Source organism: Miscanthus floridulus, chromosome 8 (assembly GCF_019320115.1).
Source record: "Miscanthus floridulus cultivar M001 chromosome 8, ASM1932011v1, whole genome shotgun sequence".
In the NCBI taxonomy this organism is placed as follows: Eukaryota; Viridiplantae; Streptophyta; class Magnoliopsida; order Poales; family Poaceae; genus Miscanthus; species Miscanthus floridulus.
In genome coordinates, this window is record NC_089587.1 from 180,749,088 (window position 1) to 180,759,219 (window position 10,132).

General features: G+C 44.3%; 1 protein-coding gene across 3 annotated transcripts; it reads left to right on the forward strand.

Annotated features, from left to right (window-relative positions):
- The first annotated feature begins 368 nt into the window (after positions 1 to 368).
- LOC136474178 (vesicle transport protein GOT1-like) lies at positions 369 to 5,168 on the forward strand. 3 transcript variants are annotated; one of them, XM_066471774.1, is made up of 8 exons: positions 369 to 532; positions 2,285 to 2,365; positions 2,524 to 2,608; positions 3,123 to 3,214; positions 3,311 to 3,391; positions 4,248 to 4,345; positions 4,447 to 4,522; positions 4,762 to 5,168. In XM_066471774.1, the coding sequence occupies exons 3-8, from the start codon at positions 2,581 to 2,583 to the stop codon at positions 4,792 to 4,794; spliced, it is 408 nt and encodes a 135-aa protein (XP_066327871.1). In that variant the 5' UTR covers positions 369 to 532; positions 2,285 to 2,365; positions 2,524 to 2,580; the 3' UTR covers positions 4,795 to 5,168. The 3 variants fall into 3 exon arrangements, with proteins under 3 accessions (XP_066327871.1, XP_066327872.1, XP_066327870.1); XM_066471775.1 differs by having other exon boundaries at positions 2,297 to 2,365; XM_066471773.1 differs by lacking the exon at positions 2,285 to 2,365.
- The last annotated feature ends 4,964 nt before the right edge of the window (positions 5,169 to 10,132 follow it).

Below are 10,132 nucleotides of genomic sequence, written 5' to 3' on the forward strand. Positions count from 1 at the left end.
TACAAACTTTGGCACTATAAAAAAGAAGATTCCCCGTCATATCAAACTTGTGGTACATGCATGGAGTACTAAATGTTGACGAAATCAAAAACTAATTGCACAGTTTGGTTATACTTTGCGAGACGAACGTTTTGAGCCTAATTAGTTAACGATTGGACAATTATTACCAAATACAAACGAAAAACTACAGTACCGGTGAATTTCAGGCGGCGCCGATTGAGCGGCAACTAAACGGGGCCCAATTGGGCTGCCATTTACGTCTGGGCTGGACAGACAAGACACTGAGAAAGCAGAAGGGCCACCAGCCGTTGGATTCTAAATGGATGACATCGTGAAGGGAAAAAGTCACCCGTGACTTCTGTTCCTCACGTTAGAGAATCCACGCCGGGCCGCCGGTGCCTCTCCCAGTCTCCCGTCTCGCGTGCGCTCTGTTGTCTCTGGCGGTGCCGACTGGAACGAAGCCGCCGCCGCCCTACGCCAGGTTCCTAGATCTCCATCTTGGGGACCTTCTCCGGCGACGAGCACCCACCAGGTACGCTCACCCCTTTCCGTTCCTGCTGTGCGAAATGGAGCGCCCAAACCCAAGCTATCTGTATTCGGATCTGATCTGATCCAATTACAAGTGCAGTATATATGTATTATGCCTACAAACTTATTTTTCGTTATTTTTGCATACACCCATGTCCTTTATTGGGTCCGCCCGACCGCCCCTGATGGTAGTTAGTGGTCAATGCCTCTGTTCCCTTTGTGGTCATTTAGTTAGGACTTACTCCTACCTAGCATGAGATTACTTCACATTTTGTACTCTTGGCCACCTGACATGTTCTTCAATATTCAAATTATATAGTGCATCTTTCATTTGTAAGAGGGAGGTGATTAGAATTTGTTATTGCAATTTATCTGAGTTATTATGTTGTTCATGTGGTATTCCAAAACAACTTGTGCTTTGGTGTATCCTGATTTTCTGATAGCTTTTGGCTTTCTAGAGAAATTTTGCCCTGAACAGTCTAGAAAGCTAGCATCACATTTAGAGAACACTCAGACTGGGCTTTCAATGAAGATCATGTCAGGAGCTTATTATAAATTTCATGTAGCATATGGCAGTGATAGCAAGCAGTCAAGCATGATGTGCCAACAAATTTGCCTTTTGAGTATTCTTTTTAAAGCACAGTTCTATCTCAATTATATTTCATCAAAATCACTGTTTCGGTTTTATCTGGTCACGATCGATTATGTGAATCTTGCAGTAAAAATCATGCACTATATAGTACTGCGCCATCCTCAAGCTATTCATTTATGATGTTTATCCTGTGGGAAGATATAAAGCTTACTGTTATTTGCAGATTTTTCCTTTTTGAACATACCAGATTTTAGTGTACATGTTAGCTCTGATAATTGTAGCTATTTCAGTTTCAAATTTGCAAATGCTTCTCCTTTATATCTGCAAATATGAAGATGAAGGGTGCAGCTAGTGATGCATTTTGCTAGGGTGATGTCATTGTTTGTATAGCTCCACTTTCTTCAATGAATCTTCTGTCACCTCCATCATAAATTGTAGCCTTCTAGGTTGTAAATGATGGTGCCTTTTTATATCAGTGTTCTCCTTTGGGGTGGTCGGTGACAGTTTTGCCTTGAACCTATTGGTGATTACGCTAGCCAAGGTGGGGCTAGGCAGGATGGTGTTGTCTAGTGCCTAGTTGAGCTAGGTGGTCAGTGGTCACCTTTGCAACATATTTTTGTATTGCTTGTGTCAGAGAAAAATAGCATCATAGCATTGCAGAAGTACCACTTAAGCAAATCACTCATCAATTTTTCTATGTTTGTAAAACACCAAAGGAAACTGTCATTTTGCTTCAGTCCTGGCTGTGCTCAATTTCTTTCTAGCTAAACATCTGCTATGTTGCGTATCTTGGTAATTCAGATGCACTGTTGGCCAACTAAACAATACCCCGATTGTAATCCTTGGTACATGTCATGGGTGTGGATGAAGGGGGGTATGAGCCAGCATGTCCATGAACCACCCCTCATGTACAGAAGGAGACTGGATTAGTTTGGTTAGAGAGATAAGATTAAAAATGGGATTGTTAGCTAGATACAAGATAAGGTTGTTAGCTCCAGGCTTTTAGCATCAGTATTGGATTTATTGGCTTATATAAGGCTGTGGGCTGTGGCAGTCTCCTCATTTGATCAAAGCAAGAATCAATCCATCTAATTTCTCATCTACATCTGTACTTCTATTTCATGATGATCCAGTTTCTCATCCTTAATAACTGATTCCACCCAGGACACCCTGCAGTGGTGATTATCTCGACTCTGACTATGACAGTACATCACTAGGGTCTAGGAACACTGAGCACGAAACAAAGTAAGAAAACAGGGGTGTATAGTGCTATTTACTAAGAGAGGACATTCAATAGGTCCCTGACTCTGTTCAATATTGGAGTCTTATGAGCTTGATTTTCCTTTCTTCAGTTGTTGACTGAAGTTGCTTTCTAAGAAACTAATATTTGGTATCTTTTGCAGGTTCAGTTAGTGGTCCATTGAAGTGAAACTGTATTGCTATCTTCAACTGCTGGGGCCATGGCCTACGAGATTAGTGAAATCAAAAGTAATGTTTTATTTTCAATTAAGATTGTTACTTAGTACAAGTAATCGATGTGGTTTCATTAGCCTTTCCTTTATTTCTCAAACATGCAGGTATTAGCCTTACCTGTTTACAATTTAAAAATAAATTACCAGAACTCTCATTCTACATTGATTTCTGAAAAGACTGTTGCTATCTTATAGTTTGTATTGCATACTGTCGTTTTTTTCCTGTCAGAACCTTTGGTTCACATATTCTTTGTTCACATTGAATTTGTTGAAAATCACAAACTAAACCGAATTTAATTCAAAACAACATGGTAGCAGAAAGAAGGGCCTGCTAAGTTGAAAACTCTGAGCATGTACGTGCTCTGTAAAATAGAGCCAGTAGCCCAGTATATCATATTTGCCATGCCATGGCATTTGCATTCCAGTTACAGAAAGTTGTCACTTGTTCATATTTGTTGATCTCATCTATTTGCCTCTTTAAGTTGAAGTACTAATAGTTTCTATTTTATTCCCCATGTTTCAATGTGAAGAGATTGGCATAGGTCTCGTGGGGTTTGGCATCCTATTCTCATTCCTTGGCGTTATCCTTTTCTTCGATAGGGGCTTGTTGGCTCTGGGTAATGTATGATACTACAATTCTCAATCCTTGTCTTGTATTACTACATATCTAATGAATACTCTGACTCCTTCTGGTCTCACTGTTTTTATATTCTACTAGATTTTCTTTTTGACTGGAGTGGGTCTGTTACTCGGCTGGCAATCTATGTGGCAGCTTTTCACAAAGAAGGCAAACCTTAAGGTATTCTAAAGTTGCATAGATACAGGATCCACTTTTCTGCAGTTTGCTTTTCCATTATCGTTTCTCGTATTTTTTTATTCCTGTTCTAAACATGAACTTGTGTTCTATAATACTTGAACTGATAAAGTTCCTAGTGTTCGGGCTGCTTTGTGATAGTGACTGCTTCACCATATCATAAAAATGTGGAAGCAGAAAAATAAGTTGAAAGGAAATTGATAGGATTATTATAGTTTTGTTCTTCCTTAGCCTTTTGTCTTTCACTTTGGAAAATTGTATTTGTATGAAATATGGTTTTATGTGATAATTAGTTTTGTTTATTCCTTCACCAAATTAGTAACTTCTTGATTTGTCAGTTTTTCATTTTAAGTTAGCCTTCTGAATATATGTATTGATGCCACAACTTCTCTTAGCATAATTTTATAAGCAAACAAATAATTCCTTATGAGGATGTATTTATTTAACGACAAAAAAAAATGCTGAGATGTGGTTATGTTCCCTCCATGGCAATTAGTAGCCTTGTGTTATTCAAAGTTGCTTGTGGTTATGTTTTTTAGTGGACATGTGTGTTAAGTCGGTCTTAAGCCTACACCAACTTGCTTGGGACTAGGCGGCTTTGTTGTTGTTGTTGTACGTGGCTAAAGTTGAGCCATGCACAAGTCCAGGAGACAAGGACATACATGATACAGTATTGCAGAATGCATACTCTGTGGCAGCAATTTCCATCTAGCAAATCCAAGTGCATTAGCATTAGAATGTCTCTTGATTGATCTTAACTAATATATAGCTTCTCCTTCGAACGCTGACCTCATTTATTTGTCTCGTATTTGAAAGAGATAATGTTATTCTTGTTCCACAGGGATCAGTACCTTTCTTCTTTGGTTTGTTTCTTCTGTTTGTCCGTTGGCCTGTTGCTGGTATGATCATGGAACTATATGGATCTTTTGTGCTCTTCAGGTCCTTCTCTATCAGTCTATCAGATCATACCTAGTTTGCTAGAAGAATGGTTTCTTAGTTTAATTGTTACTGACTTTTTCTTCCATTCCTTTTTTTTATAGTGGTTATGGGCCTCCTATCCAGGCCTTCCTGTATCAAATACCAATCATTGGTTGGATTCTGCAGTACCCATTCCAGGTAAGTTTATATTTCACTGAGGAACTTCTTAAAGTGAAAGTTTTTAGCAGTATTTTTTAAGTTTTAACTGCTTTTTCTGATAGAGTTGCTTATACCTCAACAATCAATTTCTATGAGCCTTAATTTCCTTTGAATGGAAACAGAGGATCCCTGCATATATATAAGCCTCAAATTCTACAGTACTCATTCTAGAATTCTAGATTATAATAACTGATGCATTAGAAATCTGATCTGTGCAGCTGTTTGGTCAGTTGAGGCGTAAGCGTACGTGAAAAGTTCTGCAACTGCCAAGATACTCCGACTCTTCATGGGAAAAATAGCATGCTGTTGCGATGCTAATACAAGACTCCTGTACCCTTCACCTTGCGTGGAAATGATCGTTCAACTCTCTTGTGCATATTCACTCCCTTTTTGCCAGCAGGCGGTTTATTGTTCATATTTAGACAATTAGAGCTTCAGATTTCAGAAGTTGCTGGATGCTCTGTTGAAACAGGGCCTCGGGGGCCAGATGATCGCACCTGGTTTATTTCTGATTCTGGATTCTGGAGGCAATTTGCCATAATATTTTGCAAGTTGCAAGAAATCGGTGGAGAAAATATATAAAACAAAACCTTACAGGGAGCTTAATAGCTCACCTGATGACTAACGTGTGCGATCTGATTCAATTTTTTTGTCAGATGAAATGTTCTTCATATGGTAAGATGCCCTTGGTAATTGAATTTCGTTGTAGATGGTGACATGATTGGAAATGTGATGACGTTGATGACTAGAAAAGTGCCCAACCTGTGATTTACTTGAACTTCTGTGTTCCCTGTGTCTCGTTCAGATTAGGATAATGATAAGCCGTGGCAATCATTTCTGCCATAGAACCTATTTGTCCTGTTCGTTTGGCTGATAAGTTATGACTGAAAGTATTGTTGGCTGATTTGTTGTAAGAAAAAAATAGTGTTCATTAGCTAAAAAAAATACGGTTCATAAGCCAAGCGAACAGAGCGGTTACTGTAGTTTCCTGGGCATGACATGCCGGGCCATTACCGTTTAGAAACGGTGGCTTTGATTTGACGGTCCTTATCCTTATCCACGGTGATGACGCACTACAGGTTTGGCATGTCCCCATCGCATTTTACTAACCTGACAGTGATTTGTTGCTGGCTGGCCAGCTGAAGACAAGGAGAAATTTCAAAATTTCTGTTTCTCATGATTCTTTGGTTGAACATCAGAGCCAGCGAATCTTCTGACGTCTCTTTTTGTTAGGGATATTTCAGGTGCCTGTCATCATTCACCAAGTTGCAAAAGTGCAGGCTTATTCAACCCTGGGGCACACATCACACATTCACACCTAATGAAAATCACTGCCAAGTGCCAACTAGAATTCTTTCTATTTAAACTTTCTATTAAAATAAACCTATAAAAACTAGTAACATTTTAATAACAACTTGTCCTGAACGACAAATTTCTAGAAACTAGTTCTGTGAGTCGCGTCAAAAAGACTTGCTATTATGGTCACGGCGCCTCCATTTACGTGACTAAATGGACACGTTTTTCAAACATATGTATACACTCACATCTATGTAATTGCACACATCATATCTCTATGAACAACTTAAAAAAAAATTAGACTGAGCCGACAAATCTCGAGATTGATGAAATCACTAAAGGCAACTTGTCGTCTCACGACACGTCGCCTATCATAGAAAGGCACAAGAGTAGTTTTTTATGTAGGTAGGATGATTTATATTGTTTGGTCTGGCGTCATAGATTTTATAGTTCTGAAACTGGAAGTTCTTCCCTAAATGTTATATTTGAGTTTTTAATTAAACTATTTTTTTCTAATCGATGAAAAACAAAGAACTTAAAGACCTCCAAAATTCGGGTGCAATTCAAAGGGCCGGTTTCTAAGGCCCCCTTTGGATTAGAGGAATTTTTTATGTTTCCTGCGTTTTTCCTATGAAGATAAACTTATTCCTATGATATTCCTATAAAATTCATGCATCCAAAGAGGCCTAAAAGATGACCTTGGGACGTTCTTTTATTTTAAAAAATATTTTATTATTTTTCGTTAAAATAAAAATTGTAGCAAATACGTGTCCTTTGGCTGGCTCCAAACTCCATTTGGCTCGCGCGTTCAACTACTCCTAGCTTATTGTACACAATTTTATAGAAATCAAATTCACACCCACCAAAATTAAGGCCTCCTTTCGAAGGTAGGATCGAAAAATACAGGAATAGGAAAAACATAGGAACCGGATAGGAATGCATATGGAAAACAGAGGAATGGAAAATGTGGAATTTTAATGGAATAGGTGTTTGGATGAGTGTAGAAAAAATGCAGGAAACAACAATGCATGTACTGTCTTCTTGAGGTAAGCGAAGTAATTACATGTGAGCTAGTTATCGGTGCAGAAAGTGATCAACTAGTGAATATTTATAGTTTTGTTATATGTTGTGATCGGAGGTGGCCTAGCACTCAATGACACATGATTTATACTGGTTCGGGCAACGTGCCCTACGTCCAGTCAGGGTCGGTCGATGACTTTATTCCTGAGCCCAGGTGCTCGAAGTTTGCAGTGGGGTTACAAACGAGAAGGAGAAATATGGGGTGTACAAGAGGTCCGGTCGGCTCCGGTCGGAAGGGCCGAGAGTGACAGGAACTTCGCTATGAGCTAAGTGTTCAAGCGAATGCTTGAGGTCTGAATCTGGTGGTTCTGTGGTTGTGAGCTATCGATCTAAGGAACTCTGGCCTACTGGAATCGGTCTCCCTTTGTTGGAGGAAGCGCAACCCCTTTTATAGATGAAGGGGACGGCTTTACAAGTGAGAGGGTGAGGGTACGTATGCTGTCGAGCCATGTTGCCCACGCCTACCGAGCCTTGTTGCCCACACCGGCGGGTACAAGATGGTGGTAGGCGTCTACAACACTGTTGCTGTCACTGTAGAATGTCAGATGCGCACGGGAGGTCGTGCTGCCTTTTTCAGGGATGGCGAACGTCGGTACCTGCAAATACTATTTGATGCCTAGAGTCATGTGAGGAGTCTCGCTATGTTCACCCGGTACGGTAAATCCGGGTGTCTATACTGCTATCGATGTCCAGAGACACGCGGGGGGCCTTACCGTATGGGAGTTTTAGCGGCCCCTACAATACTGTAGAGGGAGATGTCGGCGCCTATAATACTATTTGTGTCAGGGTGGCTGTAGAGTACTGTTCCGTGCAGGGTATGGTCCCTGGTACAGTGGTTTTGACTTGTGAGCCTTGCCTTGTCTTTCTTCGCACGTCTTCTGGTTCCTACCGAATGGGCGTCCTCGGTCGGATGGCTCCAGTCGGCTCTGAGTGTGCCGGTCGGAGAAGAGCGATGAGCAGAGTTTCTACGAGCCTCGGTCGGAGGGACATGGGGTCAGAGTCGAAAGTAGCGCTTTGGGCCAGGCTTTCCGATCGGAGAGGGCGTCCGGAGGCGGCTAGAGGCCAAAGCGAGTGCTCTGATCGAAGTGGTGGGCCCAAGGGATTGACGAGCGGGCGTCGCTCCTTTCGGTCCAGACCTTCAGGTCGGCAAGTGGGCTGTCCTTCCAGCCTGTTGTATTTAGACTCTTGGGCCAAGCCTTGGCGCGGAAGCCGGTCCCCGAGGGACCATGGGTTTATGAACCCGATAGCTCCAATCGGCTTTGAGTGCGCCGATCGAAGAAGAGTGGTGAGCAGGGTTCCTACGAGCCCCAGTCAGAGGGACGTGGGGTCAGAGTCGGAAGTAGCGCTTTGGGCCAGGCCTTCCGATCGGAGAGGACGTCCTGAGGCGGCTGGAGGCCGAAGGTAGTGCTCTGATCAGAGTGGTGGGCCCAAGGTGTCGATGAGCGGGCGCCGCTCCTTTCGGTCTAGACCTTTAGGTCAGCGACTGGGTCGTCCTTCCGGCCTGTTGTATTTAGACTCTTGGGCCGAACCTTGGCGCGGAAGTCGATCCCTGAGGGACCCCGGGTTTATGAACCCGACAGAAGCCCCCGAGCCCCCGGGCGATTCGGGTCGAATCGTTCGGGGGATTTTTGTCCTGCCGACGGGTGCGCGCGAGCGCACCTACGGGTGTAGCCCCTGAGCCCCCGGGCGGTTCGGGCAGAACCATCTAGGGGTGTTGTTCTGATGGGCGTGTGTGCGTGTTTTTAGTCTGAGACAGAATTTTGTCGCCCGAGGCATCGTTGTGCAGCCGAGGTGGTTTTTTAGTTTGTTTTGAGAGATTGGGTGAGAGGGAGCTTGTGGATCCCGGCGTCGGTGCGTGCCGTGGGATCGAGCGAGGGAGTCAGTCAAGGGTTTTGGACAAGACAAAGCTCACTGATCCTGGCATCGATGCGCGCCGTGGGATCGGGTGAGGCAGTTAGTTTCGGACGAGATAGAGCTCACTAGTCCTGGCGTCGATGCACGCCGTGGGATCGGGTGAGGCAGTTAGTTTCGGACGAGACAGAGCTCACTGATCCTGACGTCGATGCACGCCATGGGATCGGGTGAGGCAGTTAGTTTCGGACGAGACAGAGCTCACTGGTCCTGGCGTTGATGCACGCCGTGGGATCGGGTGAGGTAGTTAGTTTCGGACGAGACAGAGCTCACTAATCCTGACATCGATGCGCACCATGGGATCAGGTGAGGCAGTTAGTTTTGAATGAGACAGAGCTCACTGGTCCTGGCGTCGATGCGCGCTGTGGGATCGGGTGAGGGAGTTAGTTTGGACAAACCCTGGCATCGGTGAGTGTCGTGGTTTCTAAATAGTTAGTTTAGGGATCGGACGAGACCGAGACCGTGGGTCCTGGCGTCGGTGCGCGCCGTGGGGCCGAGCGGGTCGGAGTCATGGATCCCGGCCTCAGCACAGCCTAGGTGGTCGAGGTAGTTAGTTTAGTTAGTTTTCATGCGAGTTCGAAGTCGCGGTCCCTGGATTTTTGGAGTGCAGTCGGAAGTGAAGCCGTTACATGAGTTCGGAGTCGTGGTCCCTAGATTTTTTGGAGCACAGTCGAAAGTGAAGCCGTTATGCGAGTTTAGAGTCACGGTCCCAAGCGTAGCCGGATGTCATAGATCCTATCGACGCGAGTTCGGGATCACGGTCCTAGGGTTTTTTGGAGCGTAGACGAAGCATAGTTAGTTAGTTAAAGATCGGACGAGGCGGTGCTCGTGGATCCTGGCGTCGGTGAGCACTGTGGGACTGGGCGAGTCAGAGTTGTGGATCTGGCGAGTTCGAGGTCGCTTCCTTGGCGTTTGTCTTGAGCCCCCGAGCCCTATCGAGCCTTCGTGGGGGTCGATGTGAGTTGTGTGCGTTACCCCATCCGGTTCCTCACAACTGGAGGGGCTGAGTTTCGTCGCTTGTCCCGATCGCTTGGGCTCGAAGACTAGCTTAGTGAGTTTGCTAACGGGTGTGATCGAGCAGAATTTGGGTCTGTTGTTCATGATGGGGTCGACATAGCCCTCTTGTGACATTCCACTACTCCTTTACCTACAACCCGGCAGATGCCTAGGTCGTTCCGGAGACCGACCCAGGTGGCCTAACGGCCTCCCCTCGATGGAGATTCCGTGGGCCTGATGAGAGGTTTAGGATCGAACGAGAATGTTGAGATGACCTAGTCTACCGGACTAGGCGAGGGCCGCACG

Bases quoted from the DNA above. Each gene is read 5' to 3' on its own strand.
- LOC136474178 (XM_066471774.1), top strand. From the start codon at position 2,581: ATGGCCTACGAGATTAGTGAAATCAAAA. The intron at 3,215-3,310 runs GTATGATACTAC...ATATTCTACTAG, and splicing joins GCTTGTTGGCTCTGGGTAAT to ATTTTCTTTTTGACTGGAGT. The intron at 4,523-4,761 runs GTAAGTTTATAT...TGATCTGTGCAG, and splicing joins TTCTGCAGTACCCATTCCAG to CTGTTTGGTCAGTTGAGGCG.